Source organism: Micromys minutus (assembly GCF_963924665.1).
Source record: "Micromys minutus genome assembly, chromosome: 10".
Lineage (NCBI taxonomy): Eukaryota > Metazoa > Chordata > Mammalia > Rodentia > Muridae > Micromys > Micromys minutus.
The window spans coordinates 19169402-19185554 of NC_137979.1; the positions used below are offsets into that span (position 1 = coordinate 19169402).

General features: G+C 43.1%; 1 protein-coding gene across 1 annotated transcript in view; it reads left to right on the top strand.

Annotated features, from left to right (window-relative positions):
• Positions 1-4063: 4063 nt before the first annotated feature.
• Positions 4064-16153, top strand: part of MYH13 (myosin heavy chain 13) — a gene marked incomplete at its 3' end in the record, with an annotated part of 49555 nt that continues 37465 nt past the window's right edge. The window contains exons 1-10 of the mRNA XM_080922382.1: positions 4064-4106; positions 6250-6474; positions 8086-8229; positions 8312-8468; positions 10014-10041; positions 10131-10242; positions 11526-11618; positions 13765-13828; positions 13931-14029; positions 14128-14231. Coding sequence (XP_080778508.1) covers positions 6271-6474; positions 8086-8229; positions 8312-8468; positions 10014-10041; positions 10131-10242; positions 11526-11618; positions 13765-13828; positions 13931-14029; positions 14128-14231 — 1005 coding nt within the window. The 5' untranslated portion in view covers positions 4064-4106; positions 6250-6270. The remainder of the gene's footprint in view (positions 4107-6249; positions 6475-8085; positions 8230-8311; positions 8469-10013; positions 10042-10130; positions 10243-11525; positions 11619-13764; positions 13829-13930; positions 14030-14127; positions 14232-16153) is intronic.

A 16153-nucleotide genomic window follows, 5' to 3' on the forward strand; every position in this document is an offset into this window, starting at 1 on the left:
CAGGAAGACAAAATAAAACCCATATTTCTTTATTGACAATCCTCTAGTCAAATGGACCACATGACTGTCTGACAGGATCAAGTGGAGTTTGCCACATGGAAGTCATTTGCTCAGAGAACCCACTCCCAGTTCTCCCTCCCTCATTCACCAGATATTCTGTGGAGAATATTGTGTGCTGGTACCCTTTCCTCCTAGTCCTCCTCTGCTCACAAACATGTTTTAGAATATAACCCACCCTGTACCCTGTCCTCTGGAAGTGGCTTATATAAGCATCCGGAGGTGCTGATACAATTCTTCCACGCATTCGGTAAACACTGATTGTAACCACACTGAACTCCTATGAATGACTCTAACTTCTGCACATACTCAAAGTCACCTTCTTTTCACTAACACTACCCTTCAAAACATGCCCAAGTGACCGCAGAAATGATCACATATTTTTCTTAGAATCTGCATCACTCAAAACCCCTTTATCCCTGTCTTAACTTGATGCTTGCTTTTTAATCCGTTTCTATAGGAGACTTTAAAAAGTAAAACAGAGATAAAGGAAGCAAACTTAGATGTATACACGAGAGGATGAGAGGAAGATCATGAAGGTCACCTCATATTGTGTTAGCAAGGTGTGGTTGCTACCCGTGCTATCGATCATTTTGCATAACCAATGAGCCAGAGAAGCGTCCTGCCCTTCCCCGACCTTCTTAGCACACTCTGCCCCAGTTCCACTCAGCCCCTAGAACTCTCTAAGTCTCAAAGATCTGTGTCCAACGTCAAAATCCCTATGCAGCTGACTTGGCATTATAAAGCCTCCGCTGGTCATTTATCCAAGTAATTCAACAAGAGTGAGAGATCAGGACTGCGACGCATTTACATCTAATGAGTAAATGGTGATCCCCCAAATCGAGCCAAGTAAGAGTGCTGGGCTGGCAGATTTGGGAGTATAAAGAGAGCTGGGGGCCACACTCATGAAATTGCTCTGACCACGGCATCTAAGGTAAGCACTCACAAGTGCCCGCTTTCTCTCCTGCAGATAATGATAATTAACCTTGTTGGGTGACCAGCCAAGAGCAGAGCAGCTACCTTACCAATGAGATCAGGCAACATGGCCAAAGTAGCACCTCAAGAAGATTTTACAAGGGGAAAAGAAACAAAAGTACATCCATATGGGAGACCAAAAGAAAATTCACATGCAGAATGAAACCCATTTTCTAGGTAGATGCCACATCATGTTATTAGCAGATTAATAACGTGTTGATGTATGGTAATTCTTTTGTGGTTATCTTAAACAATTCAAAGGACTTTATGACTATATAAACTTCTGGTTTCGGGTGGGAAGTTCCCATAGTACTGGTTTACTTTTAATTCCTATTGAAATGCACTCTAACCTGGTTACTGGTGATTGGTTTCTACATTGGTCTGGCATGGAGAACGGTGTGCGGTTTGCACTGAGGCTAGTCTCCAGCACAGTAGCAGCTGCCGTGATGACTCCAGCTTTTGGTACTTTGATTTCAGGCTGTCCTCTCTACCTGAGAACTTCCTGTTTTGGACTCAGGGCTGAGAGGAATCTTGAGGCTTTTCTGGTATACCTGTATCGTTTTACAGAAAGGAGTGAACGATCCAAAGAATTCTCAGTAGCTGCTTAACAGAACCAGCTTTGCCTCCAAGTCTCACGTCTCTTGAGTTAAGGACTCAGCATAGAAGTTAGTGCTTCTGAGAGATCTCCGTGAGCTTCGAATATAACTGAGGCTTATTAAAGACTTGAAAGTAAAGGAAGCAATGAGTGCCACCAAACCTGACAGCTTCTGCCACAAGGCATCTCATGACATTGTCCCTACCATTGTAACAGTATTTAGTAACTGGGAAGTTTGTTTGAATTAAGTTTGATATTTAACTTTTTTTTTTTTTTTTTTTTTTTGCGGAGAACTTCTTGAGATGGTAACTCGACTCATCAATACCTGGCCTGGGTCAGTATTCTCTGGCCTTAGGTGACTTTTCGGCTGTCTAGTCTCCACCGTCTCCAGGAGACTTGAGAATATGCATAAGTGGCACCTGAGATGGGCACAAATCAGAATAAACATGTTGTCTATATGTAAAAAAAAATACAAATTTGGAATCATAATTTGTTTCATTCTGTTTTTTGCTTTTTGCTCTATCGAATCAGCCCCAAGAGGACACCCAATTCCCAAAGGACAGTGACAGTCACGCCGAGAACCAAGAAGGTAAGCTGTACTTTCAGTGTGATCATAATGGTGGTCACTGAACTTAGCAAACAGCTTTTTACACATTGGTGAACCTAGCTGTGCCTGTGACAAGCTGAAATCAGTGCACTGAGGCTGACCCCTGACGTATTCTTACAAGTGACGTTACAAAATCACAATGTTGACTGAAGGAAGAACTTTGCATATTTGCTTTGTGCTCAGAAGTGCACTGGATGCAGTGCAGAGCTTCAGTGTATGAGGTCTCGGGCCATTTACTTTATCTGCCCAGAACCCGAGACACAGCTCTACACGCCTGACTAACTGTGGCTCACCCTTGGGCACAGTCTGAACCCTTCAATCCATGAGGCCATGCCTCCATCACAAACAATAAGTGAATAACAGGAAGAGGTCATCCAAGCCAATGCAAAAGTGGTACTGTGACCTCTCTCGTTCCAAACTGTGTTTTAGAGATAACTCTAGATGCTTTAGGAGCAAATAAACTAAGGTCACTGTCACTAAGTTATGACAGCCCCACAGGTGACGAGAAACTGTCTGGGAAATGTTTAGAAGAGGAATAAGTCAAGGGCAACGACGGGGCACAGCCAAAGCAAACAGAAGAGAACTCAGGGGTGGTGACAGAGATTGGGTGGGAGGACTAACCTCTCAATTAGAAGGTCCTTGGAGACAGAAACAGAGCCGGTGGCTGAAAGCTTACAGCTATGCAGTGTGGGGGCTTGTTATGCAGCAAGACAGAAAAGGGCTAATCAAGGGACCCAGTGAGGAGAAAACTCCGGGACCACTGTGAGTCCTGTTCCGAGAGAATTTGGTTGGATCTAAGGAGGTGAAGTTTATCAGCCAAGAATGATCATTTTTACACTTGGGGCTCAGCCCTTGGTAACATAAATATGGGGAGAAGTTTTGACTTAGCAACCGCATGCCCGGAGAGAAATGAGGGGCTTTGATGAACAACAACAAAAAAGGTGAGTCCGAGGAGTGATGTGGCTGCCAGGGACCAGCCTCGGCCTCAGCCGTTACACCCAGGTCAGGAGAGGTGAGAGAATTCTGGAGGAGGATGAGGAGGACATGTGGTTTGGATATGACACATGATGAGATTAACAGGGTTGCACTTGCGTACAGTGACAGTAAGGAGATACAGTACTCTGTGCAAGAAGCAGATGAAGATGTAACTGGGGTCATTTAATGCAGGGACAATAAGGTCTGGAAGAACACAGAACAGCATGGGACAGGGGCAGAATAGTCTTACAGAAGGACCTGGATGTGTCTGCCCTTGATCACGAACTAAGATAGTGAGCAATTATCCTAAAGTTATAGACAGTCTTTAGGCTAAAGAAACAAGTACCTGGAGTCTGTTGTAAAGGTGTATAACTAGGTTGACTAATACCTACAAAAGAATTTTGCTGAGGCAACTCCTTTTTACCCAGGTAATACAATGAGGAGATGCTGAACTAGAGCTGGGCAAAAGGTGGGGAAAAGAATCTTTAAATGAAAACTAGAAATGATTTGAGACCCTTGGGCCTCTAGAATAGTCTAGAAGAGGAAAAAAAATCTGATTTTTCTAGAAGGGTAAATATAAGTCAACCATTAGGTATTGTACAGTTTTCCCACCTACATGAGTTATTCATATAGTATCACCTAGGCAACAGAAATAGAAAAAAACTGTAAGATCTATCAAATAGAAATCCAAGGGCTGGAGAGATTGCTTGATGACAATGTACTTGCCATGAGGACATGAGACTAGCTTGGGCTACTCTGTTTCAAAACAAAGTAAAATTGAGTTAACACGAAAGCTAGACCAACGTGTTATAATGTAATCAAATATAAATATTGATGATTTCAGGTTCCACATTTCAAGTAGCCTTTGAGACTCTACAACTTGTCAAGTTTAAAACAGTAAGTATCTCTGAGTGATGACCTACATTACTTGAATAGATAACGAAAAGATAGTTTGACAAGCCCAAACCCTTGCTGTTCCTTTTCTTCTCTAAATTATACTACTGTGTAAAGAGCTGATCTTGATATATGAATGTATGTATCTATCTATACATATATACATATTTATTTATTTACATATATTTACTTTAACCAGTCTGACAACAGACATGACAATTAAGCAGACATTGGAGAGATCACAAAAACCAGAGTGCTGTTCTTCTCTGCAATTTCTTGGTTCTGAAAAGTAGCATTTTCAAAACTATGTTACTTATAAGGAATTGGATAGTAACTTTTAGAGAATCCATAGATTCCAATTTCTCACTGGGTATACACTGGGAATGCTACCTCCTCGCATTTTCATTAGAAGAATATGTAGGGGTCCTAAGCCTGCTGAGCTGGAGAAGTGCAACCCCCCCCCTTAAGCCAGAACGGTGAAGCCTCCCTTCTGGGAGATGGAAGAGAAAATGGTAATTCTTTTATTCTCCAGGAAATAACAAAGGCATTTGAAAGCAGCGTGAAGGCTGGGAGCCCTCTTTGAGGGCACTATATTAAATATCAGGTTTTTTTTTTTTTTCATTAAATCTTAACCACAGTCCATAGCTCACTTGCAGAAGCCACAGGCCAAAATAAAACAAAAATGAAACCATCAGGATACGGCCCGGAGCTAAGCAAATCTGTCTCCTCGTAGAAAGTTTCATCCGCAGCATTGCAGAAAGGATATTTCAATGGCAACTAATGAACAGCAGTTGCCGAAAGGCCAGATGGGAGAAAAACTAGAACAGGCTTGTCCTCACTTTTAATATGGAGTTTAAGAGCTATTCAAGTATTAGCTGTTTAAGAGCATAGATGAAGATGAATATGGATGCTGTGTATATAATTTAATTCCATTTTATTTTAATTATATTTTATCTCAGCTACAGGAGAACAAGCAGGAAGGAAAAGAGAAAAGAAGAGGAAGGTTGTGTGTGGGGAAAATACAAGGAGGAGACTGGGGGTGGGGTACAAAGAGGGAAGGAGGCAGACAGGAGGAAGGGAAGTCACCGACCCATGATACACACTTGGATGAGGTAGTCAGGAATTGTGTCGTCATTTTTAATACGATGAGGCAGGAGCCCAGAGAAGTTAAAGGACTTGAACAAGGTCACCACTACAGGGACTTTAAGATGAGTTTTCTAGCTTGTAAGCAGAGGAAGTACACACAAAAAGAGAAAAGCCAAGGAACTGAGATGACTTCTGGGGAGATGACAGAGGGGCTGGAGCGGCCACCCAAACGTTATGCACTGGGTTCTAAGACAGTGTTGATTAAACTTTGTCCCAACCTGACACTACTATATCCCAAGTGGACTTTGTAAACAGTTGTTCTTAGGCCCAGCATTAGTTTTTCTGTCACAAGGCCAGAACTCCCCTGAGAATCCTGATATGATGCAGGTTTTGTCTTAGTGGTCTTCAGGTCTGAGATCCCATATTTTCTGACATTCCCCCCTCCCCCGGGGGAATAGCTAAAATCAAGAAGATGAAGGGACAGTATCTATCAGAGAGTGCGCTTCGGACTAGCAGCAGCCACATCACCTGGAAACTTGCTAGAAATGTCAATTTCCAACTCCTAAATCCTGAAGTAGTTAGTTGGGGCCCAGCTATCTACTTTAACTGGTCCCTAGAGGGAACTGACGCGTGTTGAGATTTGGACTGCTTGCTCTGGGTCAGCATGCCTTCCTTAATTACATTGTTGCTGAAGCAGGTGCCATGAATCTTTATGTTCCGGTAGGTGTGTTAGCGCTGAGCTGTGTGAGTTTTCTATTAGGTATCATTGGCATTCCAAAAACCATTCCCAAATTTACATAAAAGCTTCAGGTGGCAGTGAAGTCACAGGGCTCAAGCAGGATGAATCATTTATGAGGTGCTTTGTTTTCTTTATTGAACACGTGCCTGCCTTGAACTGACCAACTGATGCTTCCCTAGGTCTGGTTAGAAATCTCTCAAAAGGTTTGTTCCAGAGCTGCTGAATCTCCCCCCCCCCTACGCCCCCCATTAAATAGCAACAGGGGAGGGGCAGATAAAGTACTTGCCCAAGCCCAAGCCTCAGAAGTCCCTGTCTTTTCAGCCCCCACTACCCCCTGCAGTCATGAGCTCAGACGCGGAGATGGCCATATTTGGAGAAGCAGCTCCCTACCTCCGAAAACCAGAGAAGGAGAGAATCGAGGCTCAGAACCGCCCGTTCGACTCTAAAAAAGCCTGCTTTGCTGTGGATGATAAAGAAATGTATGTGAAAGGCATGATCCAAAGCAGGGAAAATGACAAAGTCATTGTCAAGACCCTAGACGACCGGGTGAGTGTTGATCTTTAACAATTTGGTATCCTAGCTGTCTTCTGGAAGGAACTGCTAGGGTTGCATGCTGGGCCAAACCATCTGGAGACAGAATATAATTTTTGTTTTGCCATTCTGTGGTTGGAAGAGCTAGAGAAGACTTGCATTGCCTTTCCTTCTGCCTCTTCCCTTTGAGGATTTGGGCTTCAGTGGTGTTTGCTCTGGAGGAATAGAGGGGGAAGGTAACAGGAAAAGAGGTTAGTCTACTTGAAAAAAGAAAGTGATGCTGGTTGCTGCCTGCTGGGCTCATGCAATACACATTCTGGACTGTAGAAGGAGTCTTACAGGGCAAGCTCGGAGGAGTGCAGAATCACACCGAACACTTCGGTTCGATCCTTATTGGACAGCCACCAGATCTCAGCCATGGTATCAGTCAGTCTGTAAATCTATGTCAGCTGTGGAACCCTCTGACCCCAAGTTTACAGTCGAGTGTTAAGAGGTGTGTGTCAGGAAGGAATTCCAGTTTGAATGCAGGCACAGGAAACAGATCTTGTGTACAGGTTTTATCGTGGAACTTAACCTCTGATTCTAGCTCTTTTCAATGAACAAGGGGGTGGTGGAGTCATTCTTGGGCTCTCCCTGGCTTCAGAGCTGTGCCCCATTTTCATAACCTTACAGAGAGTCACCCTGGACCCACTGGCTTTCTGATGGATCACCCAGAAATGAGTGTCAGTCCCTAAACTATCAGGATAGAGAGGCCTTCTTTCTCTCCACTGTGGGTTATCTTAGGTGTCTCTCTGCAGGCTCAGATATTAGGATAGAAGGGTCTTCCTTCCTCCTGAACTTCAACCTACACCAGCCAGTCTCCACCCATTAACCTTAAAGCTCTTCTAAGAACTTCAGTTTTAAGAGAATAAAAGTCAGCAAACCTTCTTGGCTCTGTCTTCTGCCCTACTTTCTATGTCTCCCGAGAATGAAGTGCAGAGCCAATTATATGCCTCAGTAGGAAGGAAAGGTGGGAGAAACGCAGAGAGGTGAAATTCAATGATTGTCTCCAAATACTCTTCAGCCACGAACCATCATACCTGTCCAAATGTTTAACGATGACAGCAGAGATACAGGCAATTATCAGAGCTTTCAAGAAACAGGTGAAAGGAAATGGGGCATGAGATTGGGCACCTGAGTGAGGCTCTAGGGGTTTCTTTCTAGAGACAGCTTTAATGAAGATATTCTAAAGACACCTATAAGAGAGCAGGGCATAGAGGCAGGAAAGTCCAGAACCCATGTGAAAACTTTCTTAACATGTGTCTGTCACAGCACTCAGAGCAACAGGTTAAACCAAGGCAACCTCCCTTGACTTTGACTATCCTAAGCTCTATCTGACAATTTCAAGGGCCAACAACTCTTAGCTTCATATACTTGATGCCCCTTCCGAGCCATCAGCCCCTGGGGTCAACAGAACAGGATCAGGTTAACCAGAGTTATTGCTAAGTTATCTCTGGGCATGGGAATGATCCAGTAAGTTGTGGCAATGTCCTAACTACACTGCAGTGTCTCACCATGTCGCCTGCCCCAGGAGAGTACCAGTCAGTGGTCCTGCACCCACTTCCTGCTTTTCCTTGTTCTACCCAGGAGCTCACTCTGAACAATGACCAGGTCTTCCCCATGAACCCCCCTAAGTTTGACAAGATCGAGGACATGGCCATGATGACCCACCTGCACGAGCCTGCTGTGCTGTACAACCTCAAAGAGCGTTACGCAGCCTGGATGATCTACGTGAGAGCCTTTTGACCTCTTTCCATTTTGCTATCTCTTTGAGGAAAAAAGAAAGATGCATAATCTTTTAAATTTCCCACAGACCTATTCAGGCCTCTTCTGTGTCACCGTCAACCCCTACAAGTGGCTGCCAGTTTATAACCCAGAGGTGGTGGCGGCCTACCGAGGCAAAAAACGTCAGGAGGCCCCACCCCACATCTTCTCCATCTCTGACAACGCCTACCAGTTCATGCTGACAGGTGAGTGGGGCCTTTGATTGCTATGATTGTAAGGTATGACTGCCTAAGTACTTGGGCCCTTATGCACACCACTCGTTTGAAGAATACAGTAGTTAGTGTTAACTTGGGAGCCTCAAATGACTTGGGGGTGAACAACCAAAGTTATGGTATCTTTCATTACAGTGGTCATGATGAAGGGAGAAGCCAGGAGTTCTATCTGAAACACTCTAACCCTGTGCTCATTTGGGGGGGGAGTTGTGAAACACAGGGACATTGCTCTTTCATATCCCAAACTTGCCCTGCTATGGGTACACTTAATCAAGACACACAACCACTCAGAGAATGTAAAGTTGGACGGATGGGTAGAGCAGACTTCTCTGAAGCAGATGTGTGGTGACTTTGCTACACCACTATGCCTACCACAACTTGCCTGCTCGACTTTCACGCGACTTGATTTGCCACAAACAGAGGAAGTGAGTTCTTAGGATCAGAAGGTCCTTGAGAAGCAAATGGCACCTTTCCAGTCCTCACTTCTCCAATGCCTTTGATTTACATGAACTGAATTTACACTTTTAAAGGGAAGAGTCATATCACTATTTGCATCAGCTTGCTGTGGCCACTGTGACACAATGCCACAGGCTGAGCCTCTTAATGAGAAATACATTTATTTGCCTCACTGTTGCAGAAGCTAGTGATCAAAGATGTCATTGGGACTGAGAAAAGATGTATTCAATTTGCTCACCCTGCTTCTGTACTTTGTAAGCCTCCTTTGGTGTTGCTTGGCTTGTGGAGACATCATCTTCCTCTCTGTCTTCCCTTCCCCTGGTATTCTCTCTATATGTCTTTTTTTTCCCCTTATTCTGCAGAGGACACAGGGATGTGGTGTTGTATTTCTGGGCACATGTCTTCCTTTGTTCCTATACTACAAGGACACCGTGATGTGGTGTTGTCTTTGTGAGCGCATGCCTTCATTTTTTCCTATGCTATAAGGACACGGTGATGGGAATCAGGCCTCAACCTGATCCAGTCTGACCACATCTTTAATAACATCTGAGTCTCATTTACATTTTATTTCCAAATGGGGTCACATTCTGAGGTTCTGAGGGTTAGAACTTCAATATATGAATTTTCGAGTGTCACAATTTGGCTCACGCGCTCTCATAAATGAAAAATCAGTCTTACTTTATGCAAGTAGAAAACCAAGACCAAAAAATTGAAATGACATTCAATCAGCTAAAACGTGTGGCCTCTCAATAGCTCAGGACCCAAGGCTTGCTTCCCCTGTGAGAGCAAAATGAGAACGTTCTAGCAAGGAGTTCAGATCTGCAGACATAAATACCCTTCGCATTGTGGGGCTCCGTGTTCATTTCCAGGCTCCTGCCCACATCCAATATCTCACTTTTAAGAAATCTTCATAAACTCTCCCATGATGATTAGACACGCCACACTCCTGGCAGGCAGCAAAGCCAGAGCTTGTGTTTGGGGAGCCCTGGCTGGTTTGCTTGTTTTTCAGTCTACCTGTTCTGTTTCTTATGTGATTGGTTTGACTTCTTTCTGTTCTTCTAGATCGAGACAACCAGTCCATCCTGATCACGTGAGTTGCTCATGCCAATACCACAATAGTTTTTGGATCCCATACCTTCTCTTCTGCTTTATTTTATCCCATTTATTTTTAATTGACAGCGGAGAATCCGGGGCTGGAAAGACTGTGAACACCAAGCGTGTCATCCAGTACTTTGCAACAATTGCAGTCACTGGGGACAAGAAGAAAGAGCAGCAGCCAGGCAAAATGCAGGTAAGGAATACTGTGCACCAAGGGCTTGTTAGGATAAATATAGATGAAATATTAGGTGAATGCTAAGGGTATGTAGGATGTACAGTCAGAAGAGACAGCCCAATAGGTGTTTATTTATTTATTTATTTATTCATTCATTCATTTATTATTAGTCTCTTTGTGTTTTTATATAGAAAAATTCTCATACCAATGAGAGCACATTTTTTTAATAACTGAATTATCCTCTAGTTCTCTGAAAATGCCAACCAGGATCCTACAACTCAATTTAATTCTTACACTACCTTCAGGGACATATCATCACATCCCACAAATTAAGGACGCAGGCTCACAAGCCTTGGTTCATACTACCTGTACACCAAGCCAACTTCTTAAAAATCAAATGTTCCTGCACTCTCCTCTGTGGCTGGAATGGATCGCAGAACTTGGGCTATAGGTTCCTTAAATTTATTGATTTATTATAAAGGATAAAACTCAGAAACACTCAGAATACTATGTTGGAAGAGAAGTCCATAGTTTTAATGCCCTTTATAAGCCTGCCAACTCCCAGCTTCTCCCTGAGTTCACCAGTCTAGAATTTCTCTAAAGCCCTCTGGTTAAGGATCTTCAAGAGGGTTCCATTAGTCAGCCATCAGCGACCAGCTCAGACTTTATGCTCTCCCTCTAAACCCCCAACCCTCTGATCATGTGACGCCCTTGTCCTGAGGCTTCAGCTCCCAGCCACAACACATATAACACCACATCACACCATACCACACCACACCACATCACACCATGCCATATCACTTCAGAAACCCCAAGAGATTTAGGTTTGTGCCAGGAGGAAACTGAATGATGACCAAGGTACACATCTCTGTCTGAGTAACAGTCACCCATGAGAAGGTGCTGCCTATGTGGACACCAACTCTGTCAGCAACAGCTGCATCATCTTGATCAACTTCATAGCTCCTTTCAAGAACAATTAATTAGTAGTACCGTGGTTTTCAAAAGGAAGAACACACTCACTTCAGAATCACCAAGAGGACTTCTTAACAAGGCTTGTGAAGTTTTAGGCTTAGGATTTCTAGGTGACTAGGTCTCAGGTGCACCTGTTTTACTGACTTCCCTGGTAGGAATAATGGAACTCCTTTGGATGGCTATCCACAAAACAGCTCTGACAACTAGTCAAGAGTGACATTCCCCCCCCCCAGGACTCTGCCCAGAGCACCCACAGTTTCTATTCACCAAACACCCATCCCAGGAGATAACCTAGGTTCTCCCCCATTCCTCTCTTTGCTTGCTACTAGGGAACACTGGAGGATCAGATCATCCAAGCCAACCCCCTGCTGGAGGCCTTTGGAAATGCCAAGACCGTGAGGAATGACAACTCCTCCAGATTTGTAAGACCAGATAGGTTTTCAACTCCCCACCCAATTGCACCCATCCACTAAATTCTAGATGTGTAAACTTGCTACAAATACTAAGATACACTGAGCCTTGGTCTACCCTTACAAAACTCAGATCAATTAATCGGAGTGGAGTTAGGTTTTGGCTTATTCGTGGCCAAAAAAAGGGGGGAAGATTTAACTGTCTGTCCTTTACTAGTGAACATCCCTTCACAGCATGCTGAAGTCACTGAAACCCAGGCTCCAAGAGTAAGAGGAAATCATTTATATCAAATTGGCCTCTGTAGGTGGAAGAATGTATTTTTTTTTTTTAAGTCTCTGTGTGTGTTCATATGCACACACCTACAAGGAACTTACAATTCTTTCTCTATCACTTTCTCTTTTGCCTCAAGCTAGGGTTTCTTCCTGAACTAAAAACTTTCCATTTCAGCCATGAACCTAGCCAGCAACCTCTCAGGATCAGCTTATCTCTGTCCCAAAGTTTGGGGGTAGTAGGCAACTGGATTCATGCTCTGTGTTTTGAAGCATTTTTAAAATGAAAAAGTTGATTGACTTAGCCACAGAAACCTCAGTAAGACTTAACTTAGCAAACTTGACCTTCTTCCCGGCAGGAGGCTCTGGAAGGAGGGGTCAGCTAGTGAAGGCAGGAAGGGAGACTAGAAACTGAGAATGTTTGGGTATTGGCAATGCTGAAAGATATAGTCCACCATCCAGAATTTCATTTAAGATTAGCTCAACTTACTTACTACCGTGCTTACAGATTAATAAATTTTCATTCCTCTACTTAACTGTCATGGCCAAAGGAACAAGTACTCCTAGTTGTGAAAGCGAATAAACACTCCCCACTCTTCACTAGCTGGGGAACCTCAAGCTCACATCCCATAACCTTCTTAGAAGGACCGAATGGGCACTGATTAGAAAGTTGATGCATCTCTCAGAGAATGTGACTCCGAGCCCTGACTATTCCTTCCTTAGCTGTACAGCCCTTTCGCCCAGCTCACTGCCTCATGCACACCTGACTTCCTGGGTACACAGCTAAGTCCCACCTCTTTGGTGGAGGATGCAGGGGTTCATCATACAAACTCAGATCAAGTTGGTTATTGTGTTGACCTTTAGTGGAGACGATGCCTTTGGGAACTCTGCATTAGTACACCCTTAGTCATGTGGCCTCTTCACTTGGCTCTGATTTAGAATCACAATCATATCTGTCTACTCCACCATCCAGATGTCTAAGGGGTGACATCCATTTTCTTATATTAAGTTGCTGAATATTCCACTTACTAATGAAGACTTCTCTAACTTTTCAAAGATTATTCATGAAACTCTGAAAAACTTTTGAGAATTGAACACATTACAGACTATATAAGGAAATAAATATGGCAAGACTTTTGCCCTCAGTTTCACTCATAGTGTAGTAGAGAACCTGCTAAGTGCACAGTACAAGAAAGGAGTACATACATTGTGCATACTACTGTTCTAAATTATACATTGATACAATTTCATAACTAAAGTCATATAAATAGCACACAAATATTTTGTTTCACATTTAGTATATCATGTTTTGTGTGTGTGTGTGTGTGTGTGTGTGTGTGTTAGAGATGGGGGGGCAAGCAAAAGGGATAACAAACCCTAAGTTGTTGATTTGGGAGCCTGAAAGAGGGATTTGCCATTAGGAAATAGCATGCAAAACTGCACTGAGAAATCTTAAAAGTAGCCTCCAGAGGCAAAGCAGAAACCAGAAAAACAGCTATGGATTCTGAGGTGTGAGCAGGAGTGTGAGAACCCAGAGATAAGGTCATTAAAACAGGCACAGTTCCAAGCAGAGAGTCGGAAAGTAAAAGAGGCAATCAATCAGTACTGATGTGGCCCAAGCAGAGAATTCAGAAAATGAGCCTGGAGGCTTTCCCAGAGTTGCAGGAACAAGGTTGCAGTTCACTTTGAGTAGAATTCTCTTAGCCTTGGAGGACCCAGTCTGGGAACATGCGTGTCAGGGAATCAGAGAGGAAAAAAGTATCTGTGCTTCTGTCATCTCTCCCAGTTACACCCCTCTACGCACTCCCTAATATTGATGGTAGCATCTCTCAGAGAATCAGAGGCACCATAAATAAATTAACTTGTTTGTCAACCTGTTGTTTGACAGGGGAAGTTCATTCGGATTCACTTTGGAGCCACGGGGAAGCTAGCATCAGCGGACATCGAAACCTGTGAGACTTTACAGTGTATAAAAATGAAGCTTAGCTAAACCCTTTTCTCAAGAATCTGACATCATATGATTGTTGTTGTTGTTGTTGTTGTTGTTACCGTAGATCTCCTGGAAAAATCCAGAGTGACATTCCAGTTATCCAGTGAAAGAAGCTACCACATCTTTTATCAAATCATGTCAAACAAGAAGCCAGAATTAATTGGTAAGCTCCAGAGGTGTTCTTAGCTTCTTGATCAGTAGTAAGAACAGTACCCAGACTAAGTGCTGGCTGAGGTATTAAAGGCTCTCCATCTTTCACAGACTTGCTTTTGATTTCGACCAACCCCTTTGACTTCCCATTCGTGAGCCAAGGAGAGGTCACCGTAGCTAGCATCGATGACAGTGAGGAACTGTTGGCAACTGATGTAAGCATATATTTATCTGTTTGCATAGAGTGTTACAGAGCTCATGAGCTGAGAGACATCTTAGTGAGTTCAAGGAAAAATGGGGGAATCCAGAGACCCTTGCTGATTAAACTCAAGACTTGCTTCACCACTGCATCACAATGCTTCCAAATGGGATCCATTGAGTTCTACAAGGCAGGCTACCAGTTCCACTCTCTGCCATTTTGATACAAATCTCTTTTGCATTTATAATGTGTGTGAAATCAGTCGGAAGCCTTCACATTGCAGAAAAGTACAAAGCAGGAAAAAGATACCCTCCCCTCTGAGTGGCCTCTTCATCTTCCTTTCTACCTTCCACCTAGACTCCTCCCAGGCATCTACATGCTCAGCACACAGGCAGACATGTAACCTTTATATTTGAGGATTCCCTGCAGATCTAATCACCACAACGATAATAACTAAATGTGCTAATCACTGACATGTCATGGGGAAAACTAACTTTACTTTCATTATTCAGTTAAGTCTGAAAAGCATCTTTGTGAGGACTAAGAAGAGTCAGGTTAGTAACTGGTGCTCCAGCCCCAGAGGAAGGCTCTCCTACAGCGTTTATGGAAAATTAGTTTTCTGGTAATCCTTGCGTCTCTCGTCTGTGTGCTTTAACTCTAGACTATACTGCCTAAGTCAGTGTAAATAACACGCAGTTCTATTATATAGGCACAAGTATACATCACACATGTAGCCAAAGGCAGCTGTAGATGTGACCCAGTACAAAAAAAAATCATAAACTTACTCTTAAAATCATCAGGTTGTTTTGCCTTTTTAAAAAAAATGTCACGGTTCTCAAACATGAACTTTGTAGATTACAACATCACATCTAACATCAACATACCTGGAAAGCAGAAAGCTCTGTACAATATGCTTAGTACAGTGAACTTTCCCCTCAGATGTTTTCAGTTGTTAGTGACTGAACCCACAGATGAAGGCCCATCACACCAAAGGTTCCTCATGTTTATACCTTCCCTCCCCACTGTTCTCTCTACTGGTGGCATTTCTTTTGAGTGGCAGTTAATAGCCTAAGAGAAGAATGCCTCTGGGGTATTGTGTTCCCAAGAGGTTTCCCCAAAAGTAACACTTTCTACTCATCCCTCCTAATATTTAATGAAAGGGTCTCTCAAGCTCTTAGAATCCCTCACTAAAACTAGCTAGGGACCACTGAGATAAGATATGAACTCAAGGATGACTACCATGGCCCCAAGACCCTTCCTTTTTGCTTGATCCTTGCATGGGATCTTCATGCCCACAGTGGAGTGTCATCCTGGAAGTGCCTCAGTTCTTCAATATCATCCCCCTGGCTCACTGGGTCTATTCAAACATGTCCAGATGTGTTTCAGCCCTATCAAAGGATATGTGTGGTCTGAAAACCTGCTATATAATCAATGTAAGCACCTCATTGATATTTTAAAAATCATTTATCACTTATTATTTTATCAGGCTTAATGGTAAGAAGATGGACAAAATAGTTTTGAAACCAAATTAACAAACATTGGATCTAGACTAGCTCTAGTATCCATCTGATAGCATCCTCTCTATAGGACCCTGGGCAGGTTCTCATCCTCAGAGAATCCTCTTTCTTCATCTATAAGTCTGTATATCTACAAAGTATATAGACATGAAGTGTGTACACACACATACATGGATATACATGCTATATATATAGACATACTATAAACCTACAAGGTATTCATGAAGACTTAATAAGATATGGATATCACCTAATCCAATATTTTATATAAAATAGGGGTTCTGCAAAAATGTGCCCTTTGATCATCTGAAAGTTAGTTATATCTCTGCTGACCTTCCCTCCCAGGTCTAATATTCTGTAGTGACTTTACTAAATGACAGACCACACTGGGATTCCCATGTTACAGCAACATGAAAACTGA